This window comes from Corylus avellana, chromosome ca3, assembly GCF_901000735.1.
Source record: "Corylus avellana chromosome ca3, CavTom2PMs-1.0".
Taxonomy (NCBI): Eukaryota; Viridiplantae; Streptophyta; class Magnoliopsida; order Fagales; family Betulaceae; genus Corylus; species Corylus avellana.
This window is the reverse complement of record NC_081543.1, coordinates 10,096,220-10,108,663: the sequence shown is the minus strand read 5'-3', so window position 1 is coordinate 10,108,663 and position 12,444 is coordinate 10,096,220. Positions and strand designations below refer to the sequence as shown.

The following is a 12,444-nucleotide window of genomic DNA, read 5'->3' as shown; positions in this document are numbered from 1 at the left end:
TAAGTCTTCCTAGAATCCTTCTAGAGTCATCCTAAATATAATGTGGCTTTTAAAATCACCAATAGATCAAAAGTCAATAAATCACATCTCAAATTCAATGGTAATTTTAAAAGCCACGTCACATTTGAGATGACTCTATGAGGATTCTAAGAAGACTTATAACATTACTCTTAAAAAAGAGCAACTGAAACTGAGCTTAAGTACAAATGACAGTAGTAACCATCTAGATGAAGAGCCACTATTGGGTCCCTTCAATCTCCCCAACAAAGTAACTGCTACTAAAACTAAAGTTCATACACTATCCAATAGTTAGATGCACAAATGATGGAAGAGAAACGGGATAAAAGAGTAATAAAGATACTAATGCTGTTGACATTTGCTGATTGTACTCTCACAATAGAAAACCCACTGCATCTTACAAACTTCCAAAATTAGGAAACTCAATTGAGGTAAGAAGAAAGCACTCATCTGTCAGAACATTTAACTGTAAAAATTTAGAATTAAAAAGAGCAGGGCTTATGCCACAATGCAAAATACAGCAAAAAAGAACCTACATTTCTAGTCTTCCCAGAGTGGGAAGGCCAATATCCTAGACCAGACTTTGTTTGAATCACTTCCTGATCCTTCTTGATTGTAGAGACTTTCAGGGGTACCAAGATATTTCAAATTTGAATATATGTAGCTAAAATTTGAGGGATTTGTGGAAAGGGTGATAAAGCCCTGATGGCTTCTCTATGCCTTTCTTCCAAGCTTCCTGGGATGTTATAAAAGAAGATATTAGGGAGGTTTTCATGACTTTCATGCTAGAAGCAAGTTTGAAAAGAGTCTTAATGCTACTTTATTCGTTCTTATTCCAAAGATTTTAGGGGCTACTTAGCTTAAAGATTTTTGCCCAATTAGTCTAGTAAGCGGCATTTACAAGATCATTGCCAAAGCACTTGCAATCAGACTGAAAATGGTTTTAGAGAAGATTATTCCCAACAGTCAAAACACTTTCATCTGGGGAAAGCAGATTCTAAATCCTTATCTTATTACTAATAAATGCCTCGATAGTAGGTGTCTTTGCAAACTAGATTTAGAAAAAGCTTTTGATCATGTCAATTGGAAAATTCTGTGATATATGTTGAGGAGAAGTGGTTTTAATGACTTTCTTGATTTCTTTTCTTTCTCTGAATAGGTGCTTCTTTTGTATATTTCTTGTGTACTTGGGTGCGTCCTTTGGTTTTCAATGAATTTTTGCTATTTATCAAAAGAAAAAAAAAACTATGAGTAGAACTAACATCATTGTATTGATACAAATTCTGCATCATCGGAGAAAATAAAATGAATAATAACCAGCAAACACTAGTAAAAAGAGAATAAATTGAACTCACAACAAACTAAAGCAGTGGCTCTTTAAAAAGAGCCATTACTCTTTTCCCTTCTACCACCAAAGGCATCATCCCAAAAATAATGATCAAGAAACAAAAACGTAAGCAAACTGAAGAAAGTTTTGGCTTGATGGGTGTTGAGCAACTTGGGAAAGAGAAAAGGGACAAAAAAATATAATTAAAAGAACCACATTGCTCTTTCCACAATAAAGATAGTAAAACAATTATGCAAATAATTAAAATTACTTCAACGGGGGGTTAAAAAACACCTACTTTGCATACTAGAAGAATGTCAACAAGAAAATCAGGAACTAGCAACACCCATGAACATTATGCACAAAAATAATAGGGATATCAAAGCTGTTGCGATATTTAAATTGTTGATTCACTGACATGCAATAAAGGCTCCAGAAGTTAAAGGAATCAACGGCATCTCACAAAATTTCCATTCAACTGTACAAACACAAACAAGAGCATAAGCCTTCATTAAAAGAGTGCCAGTTAGTGAAACATTCCTCGAAAAGCAAAATACACATAGGAATAAGACCAATGGATCTTGAACTCGCATAAGAGAGCCTACAACATAAGTTTTTTTTAATACTTTAAAAGAATCGTTATAACATTCATCCTATCAATTATACTAGAACAACTAAGCAAACATCAAATGATAATGATAAACATCCAAGTTACGGTTACCCAAAATGAATTATTACAGACAAAGTCTCAAAATGAAATAATTAACTAGAAATATGATGTGTTCCTATGGATTTGTCTAATTTAGACAATTCTCTAGCCAAGATTACATATGTATGGAAGTTGAGAATGCAATTTCTAGATTCCATGACGTGAAGAAGCTTCAAACATAGATCTGATTGCCCTTCCTTCAGTAACCCATCAACCAATATTGTCCAAACAATCTCATCGTTGTTCCATTCTTTCTGAAGCATGCTCTCAAACAAAGTTTGAGCTTCTCCCAACAGGCTAGCCCTGCAGAGAGCACAAATAAGTGCTTTGTAGGTTGATAAATGGAGCTCAAAGCCTCTAGTTACCATCAAATTGAATATATTTAGAGCATAGTCCACTGCTAAGTTCTTGCAATGAGCAACTAATATAGAGTTATAGATATCTTGATTAGGGCACAAGCCTCTCTCCCTCATGTTCTCGATCAACTGTTCCGCCTCCCATGATTTGCCTTCTCTACACAAGCCTCTCACTAGAGTAGTATAGGTATCGACAGTAGGTCCACATCCAATCTCTGACAATCTAGTCAACAGATTACATAAAACTTCAAAATCAGTATATCTCTCATCTGAGCTGCAACTGTACACATGCTGTGCCACAACGTTTTTTGTGAGCAACTTACATTCTTTTTGCAACCCTTTCAACAACACACTGTAAGTTCGGTAGTTGGGTATGCAGCTTACATTAACCATTCGCCTAAAAAGTAAGAATGCATGATCTAGATTTCCCTGCATAACAAAACCATCAATGAGTGATGTAAATGTCACCTCATCAGGAACTATTCCCTTCCTCTCCATTTCTTCTAGTAACCTCTCCGCATCATCAGCTTTACCCTCTAGACATAACCCATAAATGAGTGAAGTATATGTGTACAAATTTGGTGAGCAATTTCTTTTTTCCATTTCATGGAAGATCGTGAAGGCAAGATTAGTCCCACCATTTCTGCAGAGCCCATCAATCAAAGATGTGTAGGTAATGACATTTGGCAACAATCCTTTCTCTGCTAACTTGTTACACAACTTCTCAGCTTCAGAAAATTGATTATCTTTGGACAACCCACTTACAATGGAATTGTAGGTTTCAATACTTGGATAGCAACCACTTTCCTCCATCTTCTCAAGTAATGATAAGGCAACATCCAATCTACCATCTGCAGAGTATCCATTGATCATAGCAGTGTAACTGACCTGGTTTGGACTAATACCTCTTTCCACCATTTCATGGAAAAGAGTAGATGCAAAATCCAACTTGCCACCCTTGCAAAACCCCGAAATAAGTTTGCTATAAGTCCACTCATCTGGGTTACATCCACTCTCCTTCATCATATCCAATAATCTCAAAGCATTGTTCAGGTTTCCCAATTTAAGGTACCCATTGATGAGTGTATTATATGTAACCACAGTTGGGAAGGGGCCAGCTTTAAGCATTTTGTTGAAAAGAATCATTGCCTTCTTAACATTACCCATGAGGCAAAATCCCTTTATAATTTCATTGTATGTTTGCACATTCAACATACTATGACCTTCCATCCAATAAAAAATATTCAAAGCAACACCAAATCTTCCTCCAGCACACAATTCATTCACCAAAGCATTGTACGTTACTGTGCTCGGAAACATACCATTTTTCAACATCTTGTGGTATAGCCCAATTGCAACCTCAAGTTTCCTAGCTCGAGCCAACCCACTGATCAATGCAGTATACGTCTGAACATTTGGATTACAGCCCCTCTTCCGCATGCTACACACAAGCTCAATAGCCTCATTCACACACCCAGCCTCACATAATGAAGTAATTGGAACTGTATAAGTATACACAGTTGGCTCAATCCCTTTCTCAATCATTTCTTTCATCATGTCTAATGCCTCTTCCAGCCTCCCATCACTGCATAACCCATTAATAAGAGTCGAGTATGTAACAGAATTTGGGTTACACCCCTCCTTCACCATCCTATTGAAAACCCTAAATGCTGGCTTCAAATTACCATTCCTACAATGCCCAAGAATCAAAGACGTATATGTAAAAACATCGGGGCACAAATCATACTGAAAAATCTTACTCAAAATCAACTCTGCCTCTTGCACCTTACCCTTCTTACATAACAAATTAATCATAGTATTGAATGTCAACAAACTTGGCCTAATCCCACTACTCAATATTTTAGTATAAACATCCTGTGCGACATCAATCATATCAAACTTTCCCAATTGAATTAAAAGTGTATTAAAGCTATACAAAGTAAACCCAAAACCAGATCCACTTATCTCATCAAAATACGACATAGCTTGCTTGAGCTCGCCCTCGTTTTGACAAGCTTTGATCATAAGGATCCTCACGTGGTCCGCATGTGCAAATTGGCAGTCACGCACTAGTCTATTCAGCAGTGATATAAAGCAGTTCATATCATGCTTGTAGAAATGCTGCTTTGAGACCCAGTAGAAGAAGCGTAAGGCTGAGTCTGTGTTGTTATGGATTTGAAGAATCTTGGATACATGGTGGGGTTTGAGTCTGGGACTTAAGGATTTTAGTTGTGGGTTCTTTTCCCATTGGGGATCATAGAGGATGTTACAAATTTTGGAGACCAAGTTCGGCAGAGGGTCTTCCAAAGGTGTGGGTAAAAAGTTGGGTTTGGATGAGAATTTGGGAAAATGGGGTGAATCCAATTGAGAAATGAGGGTTTGAAAGTGAAAGGAAGATGAGGTTTTGAGGGGTTTCCTCATATATACCTTCAGTAGAGTATAGAAATACTGCTTACAATACAACTCTCTTGAAGAATTTCATGTGAGACATTGAATGGAAGCAGGGGCGGAGGGAGGGGGGTCGAGAGGGGTCAAATGCCCCACCTCACCTCCAAAAAAATTCCATTACCTCCTGACAATACCACTACTTGAACGACCATCCATGAGTCTACAATAAGTGGAAAAAAAAACAAATAAGTACTGCATTATCATCTCACTATCAATTAGATTAATATTTTGGCACTCCTATTGCTAGGTTACACATTCTGTTATCACTCAACATGCACACCAAATTTCATATGAATGACATATCTTTTACTATTTAATCCATATAATTTCAAAATATATATATCATCTTGAACTAGCACCCATCAAATCAGCTCAAAAACCCTGTTCTCAGTTATCAACAAACTTCCAGTGGCAAAGATCTAAAATTTTCAATACCCACCATCAATCTCAATCAAACAACCACAAGCCCAAAGTGAACAAAGACTTCGAATGAATTTTAGCTTGCAATTAAGCAATAAAAACCTAGTAAAAATTTGTTGTAGAAAAGCATCAAAAATTTATAAAACACTGCAATACAAAGTATAAATGCACACTTTCTCATTTAGAGTAGGATTCTTGTATGAAAAATAAAATAAGACATGCATAAATCAAAACTAATTAAGAAAACCTAAATCAAAGTTTCTTACCCGAGGTCGATGGCTGAGATAGAGAGAGGGGTTGATCTGAAATAATTGAAATAAACTTGTTAGAAACAAAGACGTTAAGAGGTTTATCTGAAAATTGAAATAATTAGGGTTTAGAGTCTAGACTGAGACAGAGAGAGCGCGAGAGAGGGAATGAAAGAAGCAAGAGAATATATTCAAAGTGGTCGTTGCACAAAAATCACCTTTTGTGCAACCCACTCAATGAATAACAAATCAGCATGTTGCAAATTAGAAAATAGGTCTGACTACACCGGATAATACCCATCTCAACATCAAATTAAAACAACAAAGACCAAACTTGAGCATCCGCATCAAACTAGCCATTTCTAGCTTTTGTCAAAAAATTTAACAAAATCTGCAAAAAACCCCCATTTATTGACTGCTGGCGCCAACGATTTCTTCCCCTCCAACGATTTCTATTTCTTTCCCTCAAGAATTTCATCCCCTCCAAATCGTTCCAGAATACCCAGAAACTGATTTCCTCTCATTTTCCCGCTAAAACCGACACTGCATTGCTGCCGAGATCCAAACTTGTATGCACACTTCCCCCACCACCCCACACACACACACACGGCTTCACCCCATGAGGTAAAAAACACTCCAAACAAACAAACAAAACAAACCCATATTTCCCACGTTTCAAAACCGAGTAAAACAAACAAATCAAGACCTACAATTGGCATCCGAGGGGCCGGATCAGCGTCCGAGGGCTGATCGCATAGCAGTTCCTACGACGTCGTTTTAGATGCGAAAGCCCGAGAGCCAGCAAAGCAACTCAGCGACAACGAGTGCTGCTGACGGAGACTGTTAAATCTGAGAGAGAGCGTTGAGCATTGACATTAGAGCAAGAGCAAGAGAGACACAGAGAGAGAGAGAGGCTCGGCGTGAGTTTCTTTCTTTTTCTGAGAAAATGAGAGAATGAGATTGAGAGGCAGAGAAGGGTGTCATCTCAGTTCTCCCTCCAAAACGATGCTCATTTTGTATTAAACACCAAAACGGCATCGTTTTGAATGTTTTATTATATATTTAAATAATAAAAAATATTTAATATATATTTATATTATTATATATAAATAAGTGCGGGTGTAACATGTCACTCAAACTCGGTAATTTCGTGTTGGGTTTGCGAGTTGTGTCAAAATTGACAGTCCTAACTTATGATTATAAAATAAGAAGTTTTTAGTTAAAGTAATTTGATTTTACAATAAAAATATAATATTTAGTTAAAGTAGAAAAATATATAAAGTTTTCTATTGGGTAGTCTTAAAAAGTGACTAGTTATAACTAATAAAGTGCATTTTAGAAGTTAAATTTAACTAAATTTTGCCTAACTTGATGTGGATGCTTTTAAACTTACCAATGGAGGAATGGGTTATTCTGATTCCTTAGCCGAAGAGCAGGTGGGTTGGGTATGGGCTAGGTGGGGTCCTGCTAGGTTGGGTGAGGGTGCCGGCGTGGGATTTTTGAAGCCGGCTGTGGGGGATGTCGGCCTAAGTTGTGCACCGTGGGTTGTTGCGGCGTGCCGGCGTGGGTTGGGCATGAAGGTTGGTGAACTGAGCAGCTATTTTGGTTTTGATTTATGATGAGACTATCATCAAGTGTAGCCAAAATTGTTTTGTAATTTATGATAGTATGATGTGTCATTCATTGAGTGGCGGGCACAAAAGTCACATTTTGTACACCGACCACACAAAAGATGCTCTCAAGAAACAAACCTTGTGATTGGAGCTCCAGTGGATGAAGAGTGAGCGGGAGCTGGGCAAAGTGAATGAGTGAGGCTAAGGGAGAGGGAGGCGTGATTGAGAGAATCAAAGAAATGAGAAAGATGGAGCCTGAGCTGCGTGCCTGAGATGAGAGAAAATAAGGACCAGAGGGTGGAGGGCTCGGAGGCTGCATGATATGAGAGAAAAGAGGGAGAGGGTGAGAGATAGTTGGGTTTTGGGGGGTTTTAAGGATTTTAAAAAGTATAATTTGAAAGCTTGATTTTTTTAAATACAATTAAGCGGGCATAAATTATTTTCTTGTGATTTTGTTTAAAATCACACTTTGTATTTATGAAATTGCAATGCCAAGCTAATCCTTAGTAGCCTCATAAAATTTTATTAGCCAAAATAGTCAAAAATCAAATTTCTTTCTTTATTTTAACTATCAATTTTTTTTTAAAGCATTTCCAATTGTTTCACAATTTTAATTATTTACTTTCATTATTTCATTTCCTCTCTCTATCTCTCACACGCGCGAATACGCAGACACACATGGCAGTGAGTCTTCCACGAACTCATCCCCTTGTAGATCAACTTTTTTTTTTTTCTTTTTTTGGGCCAAAACTATCCGTTTCCGGTAACCATGAAAGCATCTTCGCCGTTCATCACAAAACCCATTAGTACACCACCAAAACCAACTCCACCAGTCTTCACCCAAACTTCCAAATTCAATCCAAATGTGGAAAGGGTCTTCGAATTTAGGCCACGTAATGTCAGATTTCCTGTTCCCATGAGCACCAGCTGGGGACACTCTTCATCGCCTGTAATTGAATCGGGTATTGGATCCGACTCCAGCGCGTATGGCAATACGCCGGGGAACTTGGTAGCTTCTGAAGAGAACATTGAGAAGGTAGAACCTTTTATAATTTCAAATTGAACAAAAGTCTTTACAACCAAACACCTCCTTTCTGATTTTCGCAATTTTTTATTTTTATTTTTTATTTTTTATATTACTTTCTTTTATGATATGTAGGCTATTTACCGATGTCGCTTCATCGCGCTTCTGGGAGTATCGGGGTCTTTGGTTGGATCATTTTTATGTTTTATCAAGGTAATTTTTATTTTATTTTTTTATTTTGTTTTTGTTAGGTATTCATCTGGGTTTTGGTGTGATCGAATATGGCTATGTCCAAATAATTTGAAAACCCACATTTTTGAGGTCTTTATACAAATTGGAGTTATACAATTCGGCCCAAACTCCAGTTACTGTTAAAAATTCCAGCTGTCTGATAAACAATCTAAGAAAACTGATTTTTCAAAATGGTCATAATTTGATTTGAGGCGTTGATAAGCATCTAATGTGATAATCATATTTGAAACTAGTTATCAAGCTCTAAAATATTGTATAAATAAGTCTGAAAATTTACTCATTGGGACAGGAAATGTCCCTTCGTCCAAAAAATGGGTCGGTTCGAAGAAGATTCTAATCTAATTGTCTGTTTTATTTGTTGGTAGTCTGTAGAAGGTGGCTCTGTTTGTAGTAGATGTAGTAGTTGCAAATTTGTATATAATAGTAGTAGAAAGTTATTCAATTTAAAGGGTAGCTGGTAGGTGGGTTGTGCTGTTGCGATATCAAGCAGTTGGTTTTTGTAAGTAGTTTTTGAGCTGAGGGAAAGGTGTTTGGTTGAGTTATAGGTTTTTAGCTGCTGAGGTCCTGTTAAGTCTGGAATGTTTTTTGTAATTGGATTGTTTGGCTAGTAAAATGATGGTTATTCATAAAAAAGAAAAAGAGATTCCGTCTAATATTTCATATTTGCCTATAAGCCATGACCTTTGAGTATGCTATTCGTACATGTCCCTTTCAAATGCATTATAGAACTCAAGTTCACTCAGCCAACTCTTAATCCCTAGTAAGGGGTGGCTCAAAAATCATTTTTCAACTAATAGAGGTGAGTTCATATGCATTTCTTCTCACCATTCTATTTGTCAGATCTTATACATCACATCTTTTATCATTGCTTCTATCCATATTATTTTAGGTCTCCTTCTAACCATTTTCACCCATCCCTCTTAAATTAAGTCACCCTTTCTCATTGGATTTATCTCAAAAGCAGCTCTCCCTCATCTTTCCCTCAAACCAATAGCGTGGGAGCTCTTGTCCACTTCTCACTACATCTGAGTATTGATCTAACACAACGCTTAAACGGATCATCCTAGCTAACTTTTGCCCGCTTCTTGTTGCTTTGTGATTGATGCGGCACTATTAAGGGAAATCACCACTCATTACTCTGAAGGATCCATTCAACTGATGTGACTAAGTTTTTGCTGGTTGTTAACCTACGGCAACCCTGCTCCTATCTCAAGGCATGAGACTGGCTCTTTAAAAAGATCAGGAAACTAAGAACTAACACGGTCTGAGTTCCTTTCAAATACTTCATGAAAGCTAAAAGCTAACTTTAGTTAGTAAATACCGTCTGTTGAACCATTGCATCATATGAATGAATTAAATCATCTCTATTTGTTTATGTTTTTTTGTTTTTTTTTTTTGTTGATAAATAATCAAATTATCATTAAAAGTGTAAGGTGCCTCCAACTACATTCTACATAGGAAGTATACAAGAGAATTTACCTAAAAATTAGGGACAAAAAGCTCAAGAAAGTTTGTTTATGTATTCGTACATCGTTGCTTTTGTATTTTGATATTTTGAGACATTGGAGTTGACTCGTGGAGAATTTCTTGGGATGTGAAAAATAAATGAAGTTTGGTTACTCAAATAAAATCATGGTTACAAGGAGAAAACTTGCAAACTTCATTAAATCATGGACTCTCTTTTAATAATAGTGCCTAAAAAAGTAAAATAATTCTTCATGACGTTTGCAGGTGTAGTATCTAATAAGCATGCCAGTCCTATAAGATAGACAACAATTTTGAGTGCTCTGTTGGGATATGAAATGAGAGAATGTGCATATATAATTAGTAAAAGATACAGAAACATTTTTTTTTTCTTTGCCATGTTAAAAGATGGATGTATTAGTGTGGATAATCTCATGAATAATGATGAGCGAGCTCTAGCACAATCGGATGAAGAGGGTTTCCCTAGTTACTCTAGGTTAAAATTCAAGGTTCAAGCCCACTGATGAAGAAGAGAGTTAGTTTTGTCATAAAAAAGTTGCAAACGTGCTATTCTTTTTGTATTTATCTCAAGATGTGTACAAACTTGTGAATTGTGATAATTATTGTAATCCCATTTGGTGGTCAGGCAAGTGAATTTTCGATGACAATATTTGTTGAATTCAAGAGCTTTTATTTTAGTTCAATAGCTTAGATCTTTTATATGTCAAAACTTGTTCATTTCCTTTTTCTTTTTCTTTTTTTTAGAAAAAAAAAAAAAATACTATAGATGGTGTTTACTTGTGTTCTTGCTTGCTATGGCTTTGATGACCTGTTACTTAACGTGAATCTCCTCAATGCATTGATTTACACTGTTGACATGCAGGGCTGCACTTTCGTTGTATCATCTTTTATGGAGTACTTTGTAAATCGGGGAAAAGTGATTCTATTGCTGGTTGAGGCCATCGGTGAGTCTTTATGAATTATCCTTGTTTTTTTTTTTTGAAGAATGAATTATCCTTGTTATTCATGCCCCTAATCTGTTACTTGCTCCTCCTCAAAGGTGGACTTTTGTACTATCTTTTAGGGTTAAATACACTTAAGCTCTCTGAATTACTAGCCATTTTAAAAGAAGCCCCTCGAATTGACAGGTGTGATACTTGGATACATCAACCTACCATTTTGTGGTAAAAATGCCATTACAATAGCGTTGACCATTAGAATGGATGGAAAAACCAAATTTGACCGAATTCCCTCACTTTGACCATTGAAACACGAAATTTACCTTTTATATTTGTTTTTTCACAGTTAGTCAGCTGCAGTCTCTAATTACTACTATATTACCTCGTAGATGTCTATCTTTTGGGGACGGTGATGCTGGTCTTTGGAATGGGTCTCTATGAGCTCTTTGTCAGCAATCTTGATAGTGCGAAATCACTATCAGAGGAAAGACTTCCACACCAATCAAATTTCTTCGGCTTATTCACTCTAAAGGTCAGAATTTTTTCTGCAATTTTGAGCAACTGCAAAACTTCTAATTCTGTTTTGCTTTCTAGTTTAGCCTGTGTGAGAGGGTCATAAGCCAACTTTGGTTGATGTTTTTGAGACAATTAATTGTTCATTCATAAATTTTTTACCGTTTTAGAGCGTAAAAGCATTGGAAAAATGAAATTACTAGGTGGAATTCCTAATAACCTTGCTCTATTATTAGCATGTAAGATGTGTAAAACTTCTGTAGGTCTGCTGGTCTTTTGTGCTTTTCCGTGCTTGACTTATTAGTGTTACGAGTGAACTGAACCAGCTGGAAGTATGCAAATAAACTAAAGTACCTTCTTTTGACTTAGGGTTAACTTCACTTGCTCCATGAAGTATTAGTGGTTTTGCAATTATAACTTCGAATCATCACTTGCTCTCAATTTTTAGTCCCTTCTAATTTCGCTCTTTCGTTGGGACTTTCTATTAAATCCTAATAGAGATGCCAAAACGACCAAAATACTCTTGTTAAAAAAAAAGGTCAAAATTTGCCTCATGGTGACCCATGGCTAAATTTCACCCGTTTGCCACTTGGTTTAACTTTAAACTCTAATGGTAGGAATTAAATTAGAAGTGACTGAAATATTGGATACCTACATTGCAAAAATTAATAATTAGAGACTATGATTGCAAAACTGCTAATTCTTCGGAGGAGTAAGTGAAAGTTAACCCTTTAACTTATGTCTATGCTTGTGGTTTACCTTTTCATTTCTTTCATTATCCAGGAACGACCTAAATGGCTGGATGTGAAAACCGTCAATGGGCTGAAAACCAAGCTTGGGCATGTGATAGTGATGCTTCTTCTAATTGGGTTGTTGGACAAGAGCAAAAAGGCCCTTCTACACTCTCCTGCGGATTTGCTTTGTTTCTCTGCTTCTATCCTCCTCTCCTCTGGTTCCCTGTTTCTACTGTCCAAGCTCAATGAGTCAAACTGATAGTTGTCATTGATGACAATACTTTGTAAATATAACTAAAGAGATGTGTGTGTTAATATATATATACTATTTTCGAGAGAAATTTATCTGTTACAAATTA

General features: G+C 36.5%; 2 protein-coding genes across 3 annotated transcripts; one reads left to right on the top strand and one right to left on the bottom strand.

The window, feature by feature from the left end:
- Positions 1-193: 193 nt before the first annotated feature.
- Positions 194-5,746, bottom strand: LOC132175917 (pentatricopeptide repeat-containing protein At5g65560-like). 2 transcript variants are annotated; one of them, XR_009439471.1, is made up of 2 exons: positions 5,545-5,746; positions 194-1,823 (listed from the first exon to the last, which is right to left on the bottom strand). XR_009439471.1 is itself a non-coding variant. In XM_059588010.1 (2 exons), exon 2 carries the CDS (start codon positions 4,829-4,831, stop codon positions 2,108-2,110), a length of 2,724 nt encoding a protein of 907 aa, XP_059443993.1. In that variant the 5' UTR covers positions 4,832-5,018; positions 5,545-5,727; the 3' UTR covers positions 1,825-2,107. The 2 variants fall into 2 exon arrangements, 1 of the variants encoding a protein (XP_059443993.1); XM_059588010.1 differs by lacking the exon at positions 194-1,823 and adding an exon at positions 1,825-5,018 and having other exon boundaries at positions 5,545-5,727.
- A 2,047-nt stretch (positions 5,747-7,793) lies between these two features.
- On the top strand, positions 7,794-12,444 carry LOC132175527 (uncharacterized). The gene is made up of 5 exons (XM_059587497.1): positions 7,794-8,175; positions 8,299-8,376; positions 10,763-10,844; positions 11,228-11,370; positions 12,135-12,444. The coding sequence occupies exons 1-5, from the start codon at positions 7,909-7,911 to the stop codon at positions 12,342-12,344; spliced, it is 780 nt and encodes a 259-aa protein (XP_059443480.1). The 5' UTR covers positions 7,794-7,908; the 3' UTR covers positions 12,345-12,444.

Excerpts from the sequence above, each read along its gene's own strand:
- LOC132175917 (XM_059588010.1), bottom strand. The coding sequence starts at position 4,831 with ATGAGGAAACCCCTCAAAACCTCATCTTCCTTTCACTTTCAAACCCTC.
- LOC132175527 (XM_059587497.1), top strand. The coding sequence starts at position 7,909 with ATGAAAGCATCTTCGCCGTTCATCACAAAACCCATTAGTACACCACCA. Across the intron at positions 8,176-8,298 it reads CTGAAGAGAACATTGAGAAG|GCTATTTACCGATGTCGCTT; the intron begins GTAGAACCTTTT and ends TATGATATGTAG. Across the intron at positions 8,377-10,762 it reads CATTTTTATGTTTTATCAAG|GGCTGCACTTTCGTTGTATC; the intron begins GTAATTTTTATT and ends GTTGACATGCAG.